This window comes from Batrachochytrium dendrobatidis (assembly GCF_000203795.2).
Source record: "Batrachochytrium dendrobatidis JAM81 unplaced genomic scaffold BATDEscaffold_1, whole genome shotgun sequence".
In the NCBI taxonomy this organism is placed as follows: domain Eukaryota; kingdom Fungi; phylum Chytridiomycota; class Chytridiomycetes; order Rhizophydiales; genus Batrachochytrium; species Batrachochytrium dendrobatidis.
Genome location: NW_006281099.1, coordinates 198,002 through 218,603, shown reverse-complemented (window position 1 = coordinate 218,603; position 20,602 = coordinate 198,002). Strand labels below are relative to the sequence as shown.

The 20,602-nt window shown below is 41.4% G+C and overlaps 8 protein-coding genes across 8 annotated transcripts; 4 read left to right on the top strand and 4 right to left on the bottom strand.

The window, feature by feature from the left end:
- Positions 1–359: 359 nt before the first annotated feature.
- Positions 360–1,692, bottom strand: BATDEDRAFT_85673 (uncharacterized protein; the record flags this gene model as incomplete). The annotated part of the gene is made up of 3 exons (XM_006675858.1): positions 360–1,113; positions 1,152–1,237; positions 1,318–1,692. 3 exons carry the CDS (start codon positions 1,690–1,692, stop codon positions 360–362), a joined length of 1,215 nt encoding a protein of 404 aa, XP_006675921.1.
- Positions 1,693–2,297: 605 nt separating this feature from the next.
- On the top strand, positions 2,298–4,061 carry BATDEDRAFT_1833 (uncharacterized protein; the record flags this gene model as incomplete). Its single annotated transcript, XM_006674822.1, has 3 exons — positions 2,298–2,498; positions 2,690–3,042; positions 3,125–4,061. Coding segments are annotated over 3 exons (1,491 nt in total), but the record flags the coding sequence as incomplete, so codon positions are not given.
- Positions 4,062–4,828: 767 nt separating this feature from the next.
- Positions 4,829–6,067, top strand: BATDEDRAFT_21198 (uncharacterized protein; the record flags this gene model as incomplete). Its single annotated transcript, XM_006675163.1, has 1 exon — positions 4,829–6,067. The coding sequence occupies one exon, from the start codon at positions 4,829–4,831 to the stop codon at positions 6,065–6,067; it is 1,239 nt and encodes a 412-aa protein (XP_006675226.1).
- Positions 6,068–8,187: 2,120 nt separating this feature from the next.
- BATDEDRAFT_8659 (uncharacterized protein) lies at positions 8,188–9,456 on the bottom strand (the record flags this gene model as incomplete). The annotated part of the gene is made up of 4 exons (XM_006674971.1): positions 8,188–8,416; positions 8,492–8,686; positions 8,784–9,058; positions 9,160–9,456. Coding segments are annotated over 4 exons (996 nt in total), but the record flags the coding sequence as incomplete, so codon positions are not given.
- Positions 9,457–9,632: 176 nt separating this feature from the next.
- BATDEDRAFT_36334 (tubulin, alpha, ubiquitous) lies at positions 9,633–11,479 on the bottom strand. The gene is made up of 3 exons (XM_006675769.1): positions 11,332–11,479; positions 11,063–11,199; positions 9,633–10,830 (listed from the first exon to the last, which is right to left on the bottom strand). The coding sequence occupies exons 1-3, from the start codon at positions 11,408–11,410 to the stop codon at positions 9,694–9,696; spliced, it is 1,353 nt and encodes a 450-aa protein (XP_006675832.1). The 5' UTR covers positions 11,411–11,479; the 3' UTR covers positions 9,633–9,693.
- Positions 11,480–12,348: 869 nt separating this feature from the next.
- Positions 12,349–13,085, top strand: BATDEDRAFT_21196 (uncharacterized protein; the record flags this gene model as incomplete). Its single annotated transcript, XM_006675162.1, has 2 exons — positions 12,349–12,771; positions 12,861–13,085. The coding sequence occupies 2 exons, from the start codon at positions 12,349–12,351 to the stop codon at positions 13,083–13,085; spliced, it is 648 nt and encodes a 215-aa protein (XP_006675225.1).
- Positions 13,086–15,137: 2,052 nt separating this feature from the next.
- BATDEDRAFT_85624 (uncharacterized protein) lies at positions 15,138–18,367 on the top strand (the record flags this gene model as incomplete). The annotated part of the gene is made up of 2 exons (XM_006676149.1): positions 15,138–15,921; positions 16,494–18,367. 2 exons carry the CDS (start codon positions 15,138–15,140, stop codon positions 18,365–18,367), a joined length of 2,658 nt encoding a protein of 885 aa, XP_006676212.1.
- Positions 18,368–18,742: 375 nt separating this feature from the next.
- BATDEDRAFT_21194 (uncharacterized protein) lies at positions 18,743–20,329 on the bottom strand (the record flags this gene model as incomplete). The annotated part of the gene is made up of 1 exon (XM_006675161.1): positions 18,743–20,329. The coding sequence occupies one exon, from the start codon at positions 20,327–20,329 to the stop codon at positions 18,743–18,745; it is 1,587 nt and encodes a 528-aa protein (XP_006675224.1).
- Positions 20,330–20,602: the final 273 nt, after the last annotated feature.

Here is a 20,602-nt window from a genome sequence, read left to right as displayed (position 1 = left end):
GATCAATCCTAACTTGTCAGGATTAGTGTGGATGTGTGGCTACTACATTTATTTGAAACATTTTTTCAACTCCGAAAATCCAGCAACGCCTCGGTTGAATAACATAATTCACTTGTGGCGATGAGCTTGAACCCGTTAATATCAAAGACTGAATGTTGGGTTTGTACCATTGCTCTATATATGGGTTCGATCAATTCTGACAAAAACACTCTTTGACTGTCTATTCTGACTATCCGTTCAATTCATAAATATCACAATGGCTTGATTAGTAATCTCCCATTTACTGTATATCTACATGAAATAAGTTCCATTTTACACTAATACGGCTGTAAAACATGTTTAATCAGTCTTGAACCGTATCAATCCGAAGCTACAAACGATCTCCTATCCTCGAGATCCACTGGTCGTGTCCAATTCGGAATATCCTGATTGTGGGCAGCTGGAGCACGAATAATCATCTCTCTTAGCTCCCGCTTGATTTCCACACAAAACTTGTCAAGCTTGAGATCGTTATTGTCATATCCAAATGGATTTTCAATTTCTCCACCAATAGCTTCAATTCCCAACAGAGTAAACGACGCTGCCGCTACTGCTACCACAGTTGACCATCCCATTGTGCTGACAAGCTGAAATGGTAAAGATAAAAGATACAGAAACAGTGTTTGCTTGAGATGAATCAGATACGCCATAGGAATGGGAGAATTTCCAATACGCTCCAAGTTTCCTAAACAATCCAGCAGACCTGCTATGGCGGCTTGCATAGCATTCGCAGTAGGCACATCTGTCCAATCGGATGTTTTGGAAAACTGCACAAACAATGAAATCTGACGAGATATCTCCAATGGAAGATTAACAACAGTTGGATGTGCTGCACCTGGAGCATACTCTGGAATATGCACAAGCAAATGATGCAGGTCTTCGTAGTACACTCCATGCTCATCCCGCAGATGATGCTTTGTGGCCACTGCAAAAGCCAACAGTAGATTTGTAGCAGCATGTTTCTTGAGCCGTGTACATGGCGTGTCTGGTCCGTGCACACTAATTGTAATAAGACGACTCAGATTACGAAGATGAGTGATCATATTGCCCCACATCCTGCGACCTTCCCAGAACCTAATCACAGCGTTGCATCAAACACTGAAATTAGATACCATTGAGCAAGGCTAAAACTAAATCCATCAACTTGCCTATCATAGGCAGTGTTGGTACGAAACACTAGAAGCAGACCCATAACAACCTAGCATTTACAATGGTAAAAACAAGTTAAGTCTGTATGGCAAAAATAAGCTACTGGAGATTATGATGACGAAAAATTACCGATAAGATTCCAATCAACTGGTTTGGAATAGAAATCTCCCTGATACCCATGACAATATACACATACGAACACAATGCTGCCCACAAGGTCAAAGCAATACACAGGGGAGAAATACTTGGGATCACCGACCCTCGCATACTTAAAACCTCGGTATGAGGAAAAGTGAATGCAGACGGTCGAGGGAGAATGTTTTCAGCAGTCTGCAGCATAATAGAAGCAGCAGCAGGACTATGTGGAGAATGAGGTTGCAATGATGGATTGAGTAAAGGCTGTTGCTCCATGGACAATGGGCTATTTGCAGGAGATGCATGAACATCCAAATGAGGAAGATTTTCTCCCAGCTGTGCTGATGGGGCTCGCTTAAAGAGGTTCATGATTATACAATACTAAACTTTCGAGTTCAGGGTTTGGAGTGCTGATAGATACAGTTGGTGGAGTGGAGTGGATAGGATTGTTACAGTCGTATTCGCGTAAAATACAACCAAGAACTAAGCGAATATTCGCAGCTGCAGTAAATCTCGCTTGTTTTAATCAACTCTTCAAAATGAACATTAAAATATTGTGTGATTGGCATGTATAGTTGTATTCCAAAGACGTGCAGTCTTGCTCTGTTGGACTAGATTTCAAACGTATGAGTTTTAAAATAGAGTTGTATTGAAAATAGTCGAGTCCAATATCTGGGTTCAAAAAAGATTCAAATATCTATTGAAAGTCAATCTAGTAGAAAACCAGCGAACATTTAACGACTGCATTGATCTTGCAAGGCAGTGACTGCAAAATAAATCGAAATTTCATGTTGCGTGAATATGGCTGTATATCACTTTTATTAGAAACTGCTCTGGATTGAATGCGATTATATAGAATTATGCTAAACTCTGGATTTTAGTCACCCTTAATACGCTAATCAAAACTTGATTTTGATATCAGGGTTTACTCATCATATCATACAGATCCATACATGACACAGTCACTGCTTGATCAGAGAGTGTTGGTTATTGGTGCTGGATCCTCTGGTCTGGTTGCTCTTAAAGAGTGTTTGGCTGAAGGTTTCTCCAACGTCGTCTGCTATGAAGCACTTGCCAATTTGGGTGGATTATGGCAATATGAGCCCGTTCAACCCAACCAAAAAGTGCATTCGTCTGTATACAAAAATACTGTGATTGATACTAGCAAGCAAATGGTAACTTGTATTTGTTTTAAAGCCGTATTTATGTAACTTCATTTTGCAATGACTGCCTTTGATGGAACCAATCGTTTTATGAAACTGGGTGTTTATTATGTAGACACCCTTGTCTAGTACTTCATTTTACATGAATACGGTTGTAAATGGAACATTTGAACGAATCTAAAAATAGTGATGTATGTTTGCAGATGGCATTTAGCGACTTTCCTATCCCCCATCATTGGCCAATTTATCTACACAACAAATCCGTCGTCAAGTACTACCATATGTATGCTGAAAAATTTGATTTGATCAACCACATCGAGTTCAATACCCAAGTAACAGCCATTGATCCACTCAAGTCTACAACCAACGATCTGCAAGCTTCTAAACCATACAATGGGCAATGGCGAGTGGAGTATATGCAAGATGGGAATCAACTTACTGCCGTATTCGACAAGGTGATTATTGCATCTGGACACCACTGGAAACCAAAAATGCCCGAGTTTCCTGGCATGAACGAGTTTAAAGGGGAAATGATGCATTCGCACTACTACAGAGAGTAAGTTTACTTTTGTATCAACTTTTCAAATGTGTTGAATGTCAATCGGTTAAGCTAATCAAGCTCACAAAAATATATTCAGAGCAAACCCATTTAAAGATCGCCAATGTTTGGTAGTTGGACTCGGTAACAGTGCTGTTGATGTTGCTGTTGAGCTAAGCTATCATGCAAAGCAGGCGTATGTTTCTTCCAGGCGCAGTGCATGGCTCATGTCCAGATTTTCTCTCAACGGACGTCCTTTGGATCAGACCGTAAGCAGATTCTATACCATGCTACCCATTTTTATTCGTAACATATTGGTTAGGTTTACCACTTGGGTACAGCTTGGGGATATTGCCCAGTTTGGACTTTTTCCAAAACACGAGCCGTTTTCTGCCCATCCAACCATTAGCAGTGAGCTTCCTGGTCGCATTAGTACTGGAACCATAGTAATGAAGCCCAACGTTAAAAGATTTTACAGACTGGCAGATAGACAGATGGTCGAATTTGAGGATAAATCGTCTGTCCCCGTTGATACGGTCATATTTTGTACCGGATATGAGATTGGGTATCCCTTTCTAGATGCGGAAAAAATTGTTGGCTTGAATAATCCAGGTTCAAATGTAGTGGATCTATACAAGCTGGTATGGCCTGTGCACTATGACAGCATTGCGTTTGTGGGTCTCTTTCAACCATTAGGTGCAATTATGCCTGGATCTGAACTCCAGTCACGATGGATTGCTCGTACATGGTCTGGTCAGTGTTCAAACCTTCCGAATGCCAACATCCGACTTGAGGATATTTACAAAAAACGCGCTCAGGTTCGTCAGAGATATGTTACATCACCCAGACACACAATTCAAGTGGATGCTGGCACCTATTTTGACGAAATCGCTGGCCAGTTTGGAGCGGCGCCTAATCTATGGTTGCTATTTTTTTCCGATATTTTCTTTTGGTGGAAAATTGTGTTTGGGTGCTGGAATGCTCATCAGTATCGACTAAGTGGACCTGGCGCATGGACTGGAGCAAAGCAAGCTATATTGGATGCTAATAAGCCGACAGACACGTCTGAATGGAATGGTGTGGAAAACGAGTCAATAAAAAACGTGTAAGAAACCTGCGATACATGATGCAACCGTATACGTTTTATTTTTATAAAGGGAATGTAAATTTCAATAAACTCTTGAAACCATTCTTAAACTGTCGCTTTTATTGGTGGATTGAATCTACACCATACTTTAAGTTCTGATAATACTCGATTACTTGCTAAATTTGCAGTCGGAGCCAGATTCACATAAATGGAACACTCATGCAGTCTATTTTGCCCTGGAATAGAAATGGAATATTCGTTGCACTTTTCTATTAGACATTGACTTGAAAAGTTTAAAACCAGTTTAATTTTGAACTGAACCCACCTTTTGACATAACCATACGCTATACGATCAGCAAGTTTGAATCGGCTGTTTTGTTGCCAATCAAACTATACAACACCATCTTTATTATATTCTAAACTATCGTACGGAGAAGACCAGTAAACTAAAGAGTCCAGAAAACAATAGTGTTTAGTAAACTGAAATCAGTCACTTGATGGAATTCAATGTTTACTATACTTTGGCATTCCTAGTGTTTCATTTATGTGAATACGGCGGTGATAAACTCCGACAATGCAGTAGTGGCATATATAGCCACTAGATCTTGCAGATTAAACCCCTATCATTTGTATCCATCAACTCAACGCCTTCATTATCAACTAATTGTCTGCTATCGCTATATACTCACCACACGTCCTATTCGACTATCAACAACTATGGTTCCTTTTTTCCTAATTACAGTGCTATTTGCATGCGTTGCGTATACACAGTCACTAAATACGTCACCTCAATTATCTTCACTTTCGACTTGGTCAGCGCATCTACCAACTCCTCAGCAACTTGCTATTCAAATCCAAACACCTCAGTTTGGTTGCAGTATCCCTGCCTTTACAAAAGTAGTTCAACTCACCATCACGAATCTACTTGATATCCCCATTCTCGTTTCATGGGTCAACTTTAGTTGTTACGAGATTGCATACCAGGTTATCGATGCGAATGGTATATCCTCGCAGCAGTCATTTCTGAATCATGTTTGGATAGCTCGGACAAGCACCAATGATGACAATCTTGGAAATATTGCTTCGGTATTTAATGTTAAACAGGAAACAGATTTAAGCTGGAACATTACCAAAACTGTTTCAAATATTCCTGAAACCGGTACTGTAGCTACCCGTTCCTTTTCATCTGTAATTTCTCCTAGTCATACTTTAGTCAAGCAAAAGGATCCGTCACCCACTGCATCTACAAGTCCATCTGTTGCATCGTTTGGTTCTGCATCTACGCATGATCGATCGGGTGAAATGATTGCATTGGTAGCTTCGCTTGTAGCCATAGCTGTTATGATTGCATTGGGCATCATCCTCTACATGCGAGGCAGATGGAAACCAGCACAAGACGATGCGTCTGGAAAACCCTTTGACGGATCCAAACAATCTCCAGCCATGTTTCAAACCTTGATGCCCTTTATGGCATTTCAATCCAAAAAGTCACAGAGAACATCGTCCCTGGCAGTACATGCACCACTGACTGGCGAGCACCATTCTGAAATGCATGGTATGACCAATCGACGCCCTAGTCGATCCAGTATAGTACCTGGCCAATATCGCATTAGTGGAATTATACCCGACACGTCACTATCATCAACATCATTTTTATCGGTTGTGCTGGCTGCTTCGGAAAATGTTGTAAATCAAGATCCAGTCGCCACTGAGTCGCCCAAAGAAACAACTTTGCCTTCTTATGGTGACTTTGATCATCCTGTCGTTGGTATACCTCCAATGCCGAATAGTGTCCATTTGGTACTGCATCCACATATTCCTAGAGAACCGGATGAATTAAATATTATGCCTGGTGATCGGCTACTAGTTCAAGAACTATATAGTGATGGATGGTCACTTGTATGCAACACGGATGGTCTTGAAGGAGTAGTCCCTTGCTACTGTTTCCAACCTTGAGTGTTCATGTATTTATTAAACTGTTTGATTTCTGCCAATAAAATCTCAATTTAAACATCACTCATCAGATTAACTCGAGCCATTCCATTACGCCCCTACTAAAACCTTTATCGATCTCATTGATACTTGCCCAAAATGTTGTCCAGTAAACCGACACTAGTTATTTCGTAGTATCGGTTGTTTATTATGTATAAATATGATAATAGGAATCTGTAATAATTGAAGCTTTTGAAAATTGTCAAGATCACACCCGGATAGCACCTAACGACATCTCTTATATACCTCCCAAATTACAATCCCACAACTGATAACGGATAACTATGTCCCTGAATTGCCGCGACCCAGAAACTCCTATAAAAGGAGCCCCTTTTACCTCATTTATTCGATATCGTGTTAATAACGTTTAACCCAAATAAATCGTTTAGCACATCAATCTTGACTTTTACATAGAACTCCTGAATCCCCGTCGGCCTCGCAACACTTAACACGATCCCGAACTGAATCTGAAACGAATCCATCTCGAAAACCGAAAATTACGAACTAAAATGAATCCCGAGGATGCAGAAAAGATTAACTTCCTATTGAAAGGGTTCGAGGACCTCAGAATCGAGAACGAGGCACTAAAGCTATCTCTGCATCCTCGGGATTCATTTTGGTTCGTAATTTTCGGTTTTCGAGATGGGCTCGTTTCAGATTCAGTTCGGGATTGTGTCGGTTCAAGAGTTCGGTTCGGGATTGTGTTAAGTGTTGCGAGGCCGACAGGGGTTCAGGAGTTCTATGTAAAAGTCAAGATTGATGTGCTAAACGATTTATTTGGGTTAAACGTTATTAACACGATATCGAATAAATGAGGTAAAAGGGGCTCCTTTTATAGAACTTTCTGGGTCGCGGCAATTCAGGGACATAGTTATCTGTTATCAATTGTGGGATTGTAAACTGGGAGGTATAAAAGAGATGTCGTTAGGTGCTATCCGGGTGTGATCTTGACAAAATCATGCCTTTATAGCTCAGCTGGGAGAGCGTTAGACTGAAGATCTAAATGTCCCGCGTTCAATCCGCGGTGAAGGCATTTTTTGTATTTTTGCACTCATTGAGTGGTTTAATTACAGCCGTATTCACATAAAATGAAACACTTTTGTATTGATGTTGGACCGATTATTTTGCTCTGAAATAAACAATCGTTACATACTCGTTGCTATTGGATATTGATTACTTGTTTTATTGAAACTCTATTCTAATATCAGATGCGTTTGCGCTTTAGTTCAACATATCTCAGGAATGCAACTGTTGTTTCCATGATGATTACCGATTGTTTGGTTGGAGGAAAGGAAGGTTGGAAATTGAAAAGATGTCAAGAATATGGAATGTATTGTAACAAAAATGTAGACATTCATTATATTTGTACAAGAATAAGCACAACGATGAGTGAACCAACGAGTTCATAAAACAGTATTGTCGAGTAAGATTAAACCAGCCAAACATCACAGTTTATCATGTATTTTAATGTTTCATTTTACGTGAATACGACTGTAATGGTCGAGTTATATCTTGGGTATCAAAATTCTCCAAAAGCAAAACTCGATAATAAACTATTTATTTAATTTAGATGTGGACCTAGTTACTCTAGTGGAACCTATAATTGGGCAGCTCTTGTCAACTTTGTATTTCTTGTCTACAGCTTTCAGTTTGGGAGGTTTACATGGTTGACCCTCTGCACAAGCTTTTTTAAATACGGCCAAGACTTTTTTCATAGTGACTGGTGTTCCTAGTTTTCCCGATTCAAGTTCTTGAAAGGTCAACCATGCAATATCTTCACTTGCATTTGAAGTAGACATTTTTTCCACCTTGGATCTTTTTGATGGTTGTTGACCGTCAGTGCTGGAATGTACACATGCATCATTGCTACGAATCTGAACATACTGTACATGCATTGTTCGCTTGATATGCGAAAACACATGTCCAACAGTTCCCATATCACGTTGTAAAATGATTTCGACATTGCCAAGTATTTCATGAATGCGCTGGTTCATTGCTTTTTTCAAAACAATGGCTGGAGGAGGTTTTGAAGTGATGATTGGATTATCACAGGTCGCGGGATCAATATCTGATATGACTGTCATTGGAAAATCCCATAGTCCTGCCAACAAACCAGTTTCTGGAGATTTCAAAACCAAAAGTTGATTGGCCTGCGACTCGAGTAGACGCTCAACCACGACAACAGCACAATGTTGTTGTCGTGGTGGTTTGCGTTCTATTTTGAGTGGGTATCGAGTGATGGGCCAGTCTTCTATATTTGCAACACTGATCATAGGACAATGAGTACATGGTGTATCTTGGATATCTCGACGACTCGAATCTTTGCTAGGTTTGAGATTAGTCTGGTGCACTTTAATTTGAGATTTGTCATCGAGGTCAGAGATATACGTTTGTGATTCGTGAGTAGTGGTGTCAGATATATGCTGGAATTGCTCTTGTTCAATATAAGCCATGCATTGAGATTGTAGTGGGCATGTATTGCATTGTGGTGCTTTTGGTGTGCACACAGTTGCTCCTAGATCCATCAGCGCTTGGTTGAAATTTCCAGGCATGTGTGGATCTACAATCTCTTTAGCAGTTTCCCTAATCATGGTATTTCAAAATAAAACATTGATTCAAACATGAGTCTATTTATATTAGATCGTCAAATCGAGACAAATGTTAGTTTTACCAATACCACTTGACCGAAGATCTTGCTTTTGGATCGGATCCAAAAGCACAGAGTCTGGACAGAACACGAATTACATTGCCATCGACCAAAGGGGATGGGATATTGAATGCAATCGATGCAATAGCACCAGCAGTGTACGGGCCAATTCCAGGAATACATTGCTCTAGCTCTTCAGCTGTTCTTGGTAGATGACCTCCATACTTGGATACAACGATCTGAGCACCTTGATAGAGTCGTTTGGCTCGCGAATAGTATCCCAATCCAGACCAAATTTTATTGACGTCCTGTGGTGGATGTTCAAGTAGTTGATAGACATGGATGTTAGGAATGGAGGAATGAATAAAATACTCTTGTGCAATAAAAAAGATTGATATTTCAGATACACCTCTAAACTAGCAGCAGCCAGACTATGAATAGTAGGCCATGCATGCATCCAGCGTTGATAGTACTGCACAACAGTTACTACTTGTGTCTGTTGTAGCATGATCTCAGAGACCCACACTTCATATGCCCTTTGTGACAGCCAGTCTTTACACAGAGCTTTGCTGCCATCCCACTCTTTCCTCCATGGTAATCGTCGTTGGTGAATATCGTACCAATTGAGAACAAGTGTTCTTAAAAGCCCAGCATCAGGTTGATGATAGGATTTGGAATGTTCACCCCCATCCTTTAGTCGTAGCATTCTTTTTCTGGCAGCAATGCATAGATGACTATTATCCACCAGAATATTCGTTATCATGATGTTCACTATTCCGGTAAAATGAAATATAAATATCGTAAACATGCCACTAAAGTGGCCAACAAAACTGCAATCTTGAGCATGGTTGATCATGAATGCATGCTTATAGCAAAACAAATACCAGATACGAACGAATTAAAACTTCATTTGTAAAATCGGGTAACATTGAGGTGGCAGCATCTAATACTCCTCAGCCTCTTCTTCCTCACCCTCAACAGAGTCGGTACCAACCTCCTCGTAGTCCTTCTCAAGAGCAGCCAGATCCTCACGAGCCTCGGAAAATTCACCCTCTTCCATACCTTCACCAACATACCAGTGAACAAAGGCACGCTTGGCGTACATGAGATCGAACTTGTGATCGAGACGAGCCCATGCTTCGGCAATGGCGGTGGTGTTGGACAACATGCAAACAGCACGCTGAACCTTGGCAAGATCACCACCAGGAACAACAGTAGGTGGCTGGTAGTTGATACCAACCTTGAAACCAGTTGGACACCAATCAACAAACTGAATGGTACGCTTGGTCTTGATGGTGGCAATGGCAGCATTGACGTCCTTGGGGACAACATCACCACGGTAAAGAAGACAGCAAGCCATGTATTTTCCGTGACGGGGATCACATTTAACCATCTGGTTAGCAGGCTCGAAGCACGAGTAGGTAATCTCGGCAACAGTAAGTTGCTCGTGATAAGCCTTCTCGGCGGAAATGACGGGAGCATAGGTAACCAGTGGGAAATGGATACGGGGATAGGGAACCAAGTTGGTCTGGAACTCGGTCAAATCGACATTGAGAGAACCATCAAAACGAAGCGAAGCAGTGATGGACGACACAACCTGAGCAATCAAACGATTGAGATTGGTATAAGTGGGACGCTCAATGTCAAGGTTGCGGCGACAGATATCGTAGATGGCTTCGTTATCAACCATGAAGGCACAGTCAGAGTGCTCAAGGGTGGTGTGAGTGGTCAGGATAGAGTTGTAGGGCTCAACAACAGCAGTGGACACTTGAGGAGCGGGATACACGGAAAACTCCAGCTTGGACTTTTTGCCATAGTCGACAGAAAGACGCTCGAGCAACAGAGCACCAAAACCAGAACCAGTACCACCACCAAAGGAGTGGAAGACAAGGAAACCTTGCAGACCAGTACAGTTGTCGGCAAGTTTTCGGATACGATCGAGAACCAGATCTACGATTTCCTTGCCAATGGTGTAGTGACCACGAGCATAGTTGTTGGCAGCATCTTCCTTTCCGGTAATCAGCTGCTCAGGATGGAACAGCTGACGATAAGTGCCAGTACGGACCTCATCAACAACAGTCTAGTATTCAAGCAGTAATGGTTAGCACGACGCGACAACAATGCAAGGCCACGTGAAAAAACAAACATCATTCACGTGATCAGATTCAATAATAGTTCAGCTCATATTCCCCCGCCTGTTATTGGTAAAACCAACCCAATGCAAAACAGGGGGCGGCGGCAGTAGAATCTTATGCCTGTCATGACAGTACGTGTGGACATGATGCTGTATAAAAATAAAGTGATACACTTACTGGCTCAAGGTCGACAAACACAGTACGGGGAACGTGCTTTCCAGCACCAGTCTCAGAGAAGAAGGTGTTGAAGGAGTCGTCGCCACCACCAATGGTCTTGTCCGAGGGCATCTGACCATCAGGCTGGATGCCGTGCTCTGTTTAAAGACATGGCAGGCAAAATTCAGCAAGGTGGTCGAACACAGACCAAAACACCATCATGTCCGACAATAGCAGCAATAGCCGGACAACATAAGATATCCATCTATTACATTCTACAAAAGACTTACCGAGACAGTACAGCTCCCAGCAGGCATTACCAATTTGAACACCGGCCTGGCCGACATGGATAGAGATACACTCACGCATAATAAAAAGAGTAGAAGAAAGTTGAAAAGTAGTTGGTCAGTTCGCGGCTTCGGTAAAGGTGAAGACGCTAAAAGGGAAAACTATGGTGGAAAGAAAAACGATTTCAGTCCATATTTATAGGAAATTACAGTGGTGCCAATAGACATGAGAACGCGCGAAAATACAATAAACAGCGAATCTCGTGAAATAATGATGCCATCAAACTTACTGGACAATATTGTCTTTTAAACTATTTAGTTGACTGGTCTTGCTCATTTCTGTATAGAAAGCTGACCAAATGCTCACATCTCTGCTTCAATAAATTCTACATTCTTGACACTTGTTCAATTATCTTTCTCTACAAACCAAACATTGGATATGGCATGGAAGCAACGCTTGTATTCCCAATACATGCAATCATTGCTTTCTTGAACTAGAGCGCAAACATATCTGTGAGATTAGGGTACAGGGGTTTGTATAGAATTGCATTGAAAATAGCCGATTTCAATATCTGATTTTAAACTTGAAGATTGCATAATGTATGACCATGTCAAGGGAGGGCAATATCAGTTTAGAGCCATAGTTTGATTGTGTATCATATAATGACCGTTGTGTTTATTGAAACTGCCAATCTTGAATAGGAAAGCAAAACAAATATTCAAATATTCAACTATTGTATATTCCAAGATAGTCACTGCAAGATGAATACAAATGTGTTGTGCGTGAATAAGCCATAACAAACCCAACCAATCACGTGATGTTGCTTTATTACAAACATTCATATTGTCATTCAAACAATATCTGGCATTTGCTTTTCGAGTTTCCTTGTATCGCTATCCTTCTTGGCGAACACATGTAAAAGACTTGTATCATGAAAAAGCCTTTATTTTAAACCAGTTTATAAAATGGACTGATAATCCATTAGAGCTATTTATAAAACAGCAAGAAAGAATACAGCAATGCTGCCAAGGGTAGCAAAGTTGGTGATGGCACCAGTGACAGATCGGACCGAGACAGCAGCACTGTTGGAGCTGGGTGCGTTGATTACGCTTGCGGTGGCCGAAGAGACTAAAGAAGTCGAGAAAGTCAAGGAAGTTGAAGGAGTTGAGGAAGTCAAAGGAGGCAAGACTCGAGAGGATGTGGGCACAGGGATCCTAGTGGGAACTGGCTTGGTAGTGGACAATGGAAAGTTGGGAGGAATCGGTGCAATATCAGTTGGCTCAGGAACCCACGATGCTATTGAGCTTGCATCAAGAGTAAATGCCTTTTGTGCAAGCACAGTGGACGAGCTGAGAAATAGAAGGATTGCAGTAGCTTTGCTCATAGTGTATGAAAATCGAAAAGATGATTGCAACTTGGCTACGACTGTTTATGCATTCCTTGTAATATAACTTACGGGTTGTTTAGCGTCTGAGTTTACAGCCATATTCGCGTGAAATACAGCCTGTATCTATTCTGAAATATACAATAGTCGAACATTCGTTTTGCTCTTCTATTGGAGATTGACTGCTTCTTCAATAGACAACAGTCATCATATGATACAAAATCAAACTGTGAGATTGAACTGAGATTGCACTCATTTGACATGGCCATACATTGTATGGTCATCACATTTGAACCCAACCCCATCTACTGTAATCCATATATTGGGTTTGACTGCTCTGACATTGTCAAACTCTACTTTATTGTATCCTAAAATCACAGATACATTCTAGTTCAAGAGAACAAAGACTGCAAGTGCTTTCATGCCAATCATTACAAGACTAGCCAACTAAACAGTCAGTTTCATGAAATAATTGTTGCCAATTCACTGGACAACATTGTGTTTTCTAAGTTCATTAGTTGACTCTTATTTAGTACTCCGTTTTCAATGAATACGGTGGTGAATACGCAACAGCTGAAAGTCAAGAGTAGTGTGCAATACAGTCTAGGCAATCGCGTCTCGATGACTATAGGTTCTAATCTTGTGCCACTAGGTCTTCTCAGTCTTTGATCGGCTTATCTATTCTGTTGTGCTACTAAGCCGTAGCAATGGGCGCTGTCTACATTTATGCTATGATAGCCCGCAGCATGAATCATTTTTGTTCTGCTACTGAGCAATAAATGTTGCACAGCTATTGCATTCTTGGACATTCAGTAATGCTTACGCTACACTCTTTAAAACAATTACCTTTAAAAAGTATGATGTAGCTCGAGTCTGATTTGTATGTTTAGCAGCTTACCATGTTCATTCACTGATCGTCCTTGGTGAAAAAGCAAGGATTTGATCGAGTCAGCCAAGAGTGTGTAAAGCTACATGCGGATATATATGATTAGAGGACATTTCAGATGGCTCCAACTAGTGACATCATATCAAGAGCTGTTGATACTGAAAACACTAGCTTGCATTGTATGCAAAAATGAACGGCGACTGCTAATTCACAATAAATGCATAAATGGTCAGGTCAAGTTCATCAATAGCTACGCCCTGCATAACAGTTCTACCGCCTGACATTGCTTGTATAATGTGCTTAGTATTTTTCACAAGCAATGTGATTTACCATGGACTGCATTCAAAATGATCATAATCTAATGGCAGCACATTGTATTTATGATAAGCCATCGGCTTGTAATAATAGCCGTTTAGCGCTTCGTTGCTTCTTTTTGCCAAAACATCACCTCAATGGATGATGTTAGGGTACGACAAAATATAATATGTAATCTATTTGCGGGTTGTCGGCCTGATTATACAATTGATCTAGAGTAACCCCTAAATAATAGTATGAGTATCATGGTTCTGGATCCCGTCAAATGGTACCAATCAGCAATCGTAGATTCAACAGGTGGGCCAAATAAATGTTTCGAGTATGAAACCCCTAGAATTGGTGACGGCATGAGTGGAGAGAAATAATGATTGAGTTTGCTTGCCAAACAAAAACCTTTGGAGTTGGCGTCCAGATTGTGTTTGACAAACAGCTCAATCATTGATAAGTTTAACCTCACATTAAAACATTGTTTTGCATTGATACGGCGGGTTATCAACAAAACCATACCGTCACCCCTCGCTTGCTTATTGAACTATTTGTTCAATAACGCGATTGCACAATACGGACCAAGCTACACTTTGCAAAGTTTAGAGCCATACTTTTGATCCACAGCAATCTGCAGTCATACTCCTCGCTTCCGAACCAGATGTAATCTAGTTCAAACTATCACCGAAACACCGCTTTACTTGGTTTATAAATTTTTCAAGTTCAGCCAGCCTTCCCATAAAAAATTGACCCTCCCTCGCTATACAAATCTTTTTAAACACCCGTGATTTGGTGCATACCCCAGCCATTTATTTGCTCGTACTTTGCCCTCTGCCTTGCAGGCACTAGCATTCGTCGACTGTTTTTCATAAGAGAATCGAATGCACCTCGAGTTTTTTCGGTGAACATTCATTTATCCAGATCAGATAACTCGAGTTAAAAAACTGGCTCGCGAGCCTATCTATAAACCGCTCTGCTTTTCTATTGATACTATATATATTTGAATTGACCTCGACTTCCTTTTTCCATTGCTACTTCGACGCCTTCATTGCTCCTTTTTCTTAGTATACCCCAGCTCTAAATTCGCCGTTATTTCTTTTAAACACTACGTTGCTCTTGCCTATCCTGTCTATCCATAGCCACCAATTCGCAAACTCTACACAATTGCCAGCAACAGGTCTATAAGATAAAAATATCCGGCGGAATTTTATAAAGTTCACGCCTTTCGTCTTTTACTCATGTTTGATGGTGATGGATTGTATCTTAATACCACAGCAGTCAGATTGGACAGTACATCAGACCAAATGCCAGTAGTAGATTCAAATCCCGTCACTTTGTCAGAAACGGTCATGCTATTTCAGTCGCAGCAGCAGAGCCATTCATCTCAATGTCAGCCTGTGCAGCAGAATCAGTATTGTTTCAATAACGTGGATTATCATCTTGGGCACACTTCACGAGGTCGATTGGAACAGCAAGGCAGTCTGCAGACTATTGATGCATCTGCAAAAAGCCGAGCAACTCTAACCCCACCTTTCTCTGTCCAACTGAATGCATCTTCTGATTCTGCCAATTTAAATAGGGATCTCTCCAGCGTATTATCTACAGACATTGCTCTTTCCTCTGCTCCAAGTACACGGCAACAGGTTACCAACTCAGATATGCACGGTCACTCAGTAGAGCCTACCAGCAATCCCAACACTAGCTACTCCTTTAACCAGTCTCATATGCAGACCCACAACTATACAGATACTAACCAGATCAAGCCAAATAATCACTCGTTGATTCAGTCGCAAATATCATTACAGCCTCAGTCAAAGAGTGTGGAAAAGATTCCCTGTACCAACAGCGCTACTAACAACAGCAGCTACCCTTTAGACCATAGTTCTGCACATCACTATAGGCATCGTTCATACGATCGATACAATCCGTATCCTATACATGCCATGAATGGCTCACGCCACTATGTAGAAGCACAACGATCCGCTCCTGGGAATAGCAATCCCATAGCCTACTCGGAAACAGGTAAAAAATAATGGCTTGATATCTCATTTCCCCACATTTTTCATCTATTGAGCCATCCTTATCTTACAATGTGCTGGGCGCTGCACATTGTATCGTGTCAAAAAACTTGACACCCATTGCTTTTAATGCATGTGGTTAAGATAGCTGACTCAAAGCAACGCCGTAGTAATAAGCAGCAATATGCTGCTATTACAGTTCAATGCAACACAATCCAGCACAATATATATGGCATTGTACAAGCAAAGTCAGTATTTGCTGAGTCACTTGTCTCCCACGTTGAGTTGTCTTGTATAGTTTCATGCACTCTTTGTAGTAGTCATTGCGACTCTTGTATTCGTTCTTGGCGAGCGTTGGAAAACAATACTTGGCAATCCTGTTGCTTTGGCGCGTTATTGAACAAAGGGCTTTTCCTACACCCTTACCTCCACATTTGGTCTGCTTTTTTCTGAACCTTGCTTTATTGTTCATGATATTGGCATTTGTAAAGCAGAGGTTTACACCCGTTTATTGTTTGAATCATGTAGCCTTTCTAATCTGCTTTGTGTTTGATTTATGTACATGAATGGCTTTAGATTATCTACACAACGAAGCATTCGATTTTTGGCTAGCTAACGACAAAACTCGAAAGCCAAATCTTCACGAAAAGCAGCTTCAGCCATATCAGAGCCCGCACCAACTCTTGCCTCAGCAACAGTTTGTTTATCCTCAGCAGCACCAACATAGCCAAAATCACTCCAGTCAACAACCGCTATCCTATCAGCCTTTACATGGCGCACATCACAGCACTTACTCTGACCCATACGCTCTTGGTCTGGGCTATTCGAATAGTCCGTATCTCAATACTAGTCATGTTGCTAAAATTATACCTTCAGCAGCACTGCGCCAGATATCCGGTCCCGTCTTAAATGCCTCGGCAATTTCCTCGAGGCATTCGTTACCAAATATGTTTCCTTATCTTACCAATGGATTATCTGCAAGTTCATCCATCACAAATGGGTCTGCCCTCGTTGATCCCGCCACTATCCACTCCAGAGCCGAGGCCTCACACGCTCGTCTTGGCACCACACCAGACTCGTCGGTCTCTGGCACTACTCTCGGCTCTACAGTCAATCCCGCAATGTTCCGTGATGTGGGCGCGTCTATAAATCATGGCATAGATATGGGCTTGGGCATGGGAATGGGTATTCTATCTAATGTTGGGATGGGCATTGCTTCTGGCTTGGGTATGGCATCAAGGCATAATGATAATGCTTTATCCAGAGCATCTGTAGTTGGGCGTTCTTCTACCGACTCTTTACCTTCATTATGCAAGCTAGATACTCCCCCCCTTGCTACCTCGTCTGCTCTATGCTCTACTCAGGACATAATTACACATGGCTCTGTTTTGGCTAGTCCTAAACAGGCTTTGTCAGCAGTCGACAGCTTTACACCACCAACACCATCCACTTTCACATTAGACTCGCATAGTCAAAAAGCCAACGTGCCTGCATCTCTTGTTCGACGTCGATCTGTCAAGGGTGCCCATGCCAAAACTTCTACCAACGCAACACACACCGCTGAAGATATCCCACCAACCGCTGCAGAGAAAAAGCGCATACGGGAAATGGCTCGAAATCTCACTTGCTTCAATTGTAATACGAGTGTGACCCCATTATGGCGGCGTACTCCCGATCGCAACCATAATCTATGTAATGCGTGTGGGTTGTACAGCAAACAGTATGGTAAGGAGCGACCTACTAACTACTTGAACAAGACGCCTCGTAAATCAAATGGTAATAGTACGGCCACTACTTTGACAGCATCAGCCGGATCCGCTGTTACTGGATCTAGCGCTCTATCCCAGCAATGCACAGAATCTTTGCATGGTTCTAGTCTTTCAACAGCTTTGGTATCGCATGGATCACCTGCGTCAGTCTCATCGTCAAAAAGTGTGACGGCATGCATGCCCATGAGCATATCAATGTATACTGTCGATCCAGAAATCGCTCGGTACTCGACTTCGTCCTCTACTAGTTTCTCTGCGTCGCCTTCACATCTTCTAAACAGCAGTCAGTTTGCTGCCACTGGAAATATCTCCCAAACCCCTTTTTATGTGGCATCACCACAACCATACACATATGGAATAGAACAAGACCTTGGATCTGATTCAGATGCCCTATCTCGCCAGGGATCGGTACATCTTGGGTCTGTAGCTACTGTCAACCCCACATTGTCTCCATTATTTCAAGTACAGTCTGGCACTTCCACACTTTCCAAAAAGCAGAGTCCAATGCGTCCGTTGCATGCTGTAGCCTCTTCTAAAACTGTTGCTTCTGACACATTTCATTTATTGGCACATACTCTTCCATTTTCATCTCTTCCTCAAAGGAATACAGATGGCAGCAATCCTGAAAACTGGGCGGATTTTGATTCTCTAATAACGTCCACATCTGGGCTTCCTAGATAGAAACTAGATTGGCTACTTTCTAAACTATAGGCTACACGATACTAAATGACTGATATATATTTATAACATTGTCCGATATCCAGGTCCCTTTATTTTTTGTACTATCCCTGACTACTCTTGTCTGAGTTAGTTTGTAGTTCATTGCCAAACTAGTTTGTTTCTATATACATGAGCTCGATTTTGATTCATCAACTTATTTCTACCCTTAATGAAACTTGATTCTTGACTGTATTATTGATATCGTGATGGTGGTGCTTGAATACATAGACTGAATGAACATATCCAAACACTAAGCTTTGAGTTGTACATTTATTTTAGATTCAACAGTCTGAGATCTAATCCTTAATGTATAATTGTATACCAGATTGATCCTGTTTATGTTGTCTTGACCATGTCTGAAAGATCCAAATCATTTTTTTCATGGCACCACTTTTCAAACCATTTCTCAATCTGCTTTGAAACCAATGGATCCGACTTGGCTGCGGCAACCAAAAGTGTGTGCCAAGTCTCAGGTCCGATCCACACACCTTCTTCGCAAAGATGATTGGCGTATACTCCAGCCTGATGCAACTTGCCATCATTTTTATAAGCATGCAAAAGCTGCAAATAAATATTAGGATTGAACCTTTCCTTTTGTACATACTCCAATCTCTTGATCAATTGAATAACGGATTGATCGTCACCAAGATAGCTGTATGCGTTGACGAGAAAAATCATGGTGGTCTCAAAGGGTGCTGTATGCTTATGAATCGCTTGGCTGAGTTCCATCAACGCTTTTTCTGATCTTACTGGCCCAATCCATATTCCCATGGATACAAGCACTCGTTTGTTTACATTTCGTTTTTGGCGTAGTGCATTAAAAAGAGTCCATACGGTACCATGATTCATGTCAGCTTTATCTCCACAGTACGCAATAAATTCCTCAATATACGTATTCGCTTCAAAAGGAATCCCAGATGCACGCATTTGGTAAAGAATGGCCTTCGCTTGTGAATAATCGCCCATTTGATTCGAGGCAGATACACGAAGTGTATACATACTTGTATCCATCACTGTATAGCCCAATTGCATATACTCTAGAAGCCACTGCTCCATTTTCTTGTATTCTCCCATGTTGTAGTAATGACGAGCTACAAGAGAGTAGGTTTTGTGAGTGAGGCGGATGGGTGGATACGTGCCATCACCTAATCGCATGATCGACACAACGTGCTCAACTTGGTCGCTAGAACGGGTATGCAGGTAGGCAGAAATAAGAGCATGATAGGGCTCAGTAGAATACCTTGCCTTTGCACGCCAAGAGTGAAAACAACTCATTGCAGCTTTGGTATCTCCAGCATTGACATAGCCGCTAATTAAAAGTGATTGAATTGGGAAAATGGCAATATCTACTCCCAATCTTTCCAATTCCAAAAGAGTATCCTCCATCCGAGCAGTATCTCCTTGCATCGAATAGGTTCTGTACATGCATTTGAGAACTGAAACGACGGTTTTGGTTGGAACTCCCAGTTTTTCCATCAAACTAAATATATCTATTGTACGGAAAAGACGCATAGATCTGCTTCGAGTGCCCATAATGTTTTGATGATTATTTTGAATCGCTGTAATTAGTTGAGAATAGTATGCTGGTGGCAGATTTGACAATGGGGTTGGATGTATAGATTCGAGGGCCATAAAGTGACGGTATGCAAGTGCATAAGCATGGTTGTTGATGGCATCGATGAGCTTATCTAGGGATGGGCTAAAAATGGATTTGGAAAGGTATGGCGCAGGTTCGTTCGAGTTGATGCTTTGCGGATTACGATGATGTGTTTCTGCTACTGGCAACTGGGTTGGGTTTGTAGGTTTATCGTGATGGCGAGTCCGAGATTGTGAGGATTTGGTGTATAATGGCAATTTATTTGTTTTGGTAGAATCAGACTGAGATGTGATGCGCAGGCTGTTTGCAAGAAAATCCTCAAACATCTCGTTTGTTAATGGCTGTTCATGAGATACATATGACTTTTTGCTGAAATCGGCTGTATTTGAAGCTGACAACAACGAGGTAGATGAAGCCGATAAAGTTTTTGAATGCAATGTTTTTATAGCAAAGAGTGGAAATAGCAATGAGCCTATGTAGTGTTTAAAAATATATGGCTGTTGAGTGCCTCTTATTGAAACATACTGACGGAGTTGGCAGCTTCTCCACATATGCAATAGTTTGAGTCGAACTTGTGAATGTCAAATATTTTATTACTT

What these genes read in the sequence shown, in the direction of transcription:
- BATDEDRAFT_36334 (XM_006675769.1), bottom strand. Translation starts at nt 11,410, where the DNA reads ATGCGTGAGTGTATCTCTATCCATGTCGGCCAGGCCGGTGTTCAAATT. An exon ending in CTGGGAGCTGTACTGTCTCG is followed by an intron (nt 11,200 to 11,331) that starts GTAAGTCTTTTG and finishes GTCTTTAAACAG; the next exon opens with AGCACGGCATCCAGCCTGAT. An exon ending in TGTTTGTCGACCTTGAGCCA is followed by an intron (nt 10,831 to 11,062) that starts GTAAGTGTATCA and finishes CTTGAATACTAG; the next exon opens with ACTGTTGTTGATGAGGTCCG.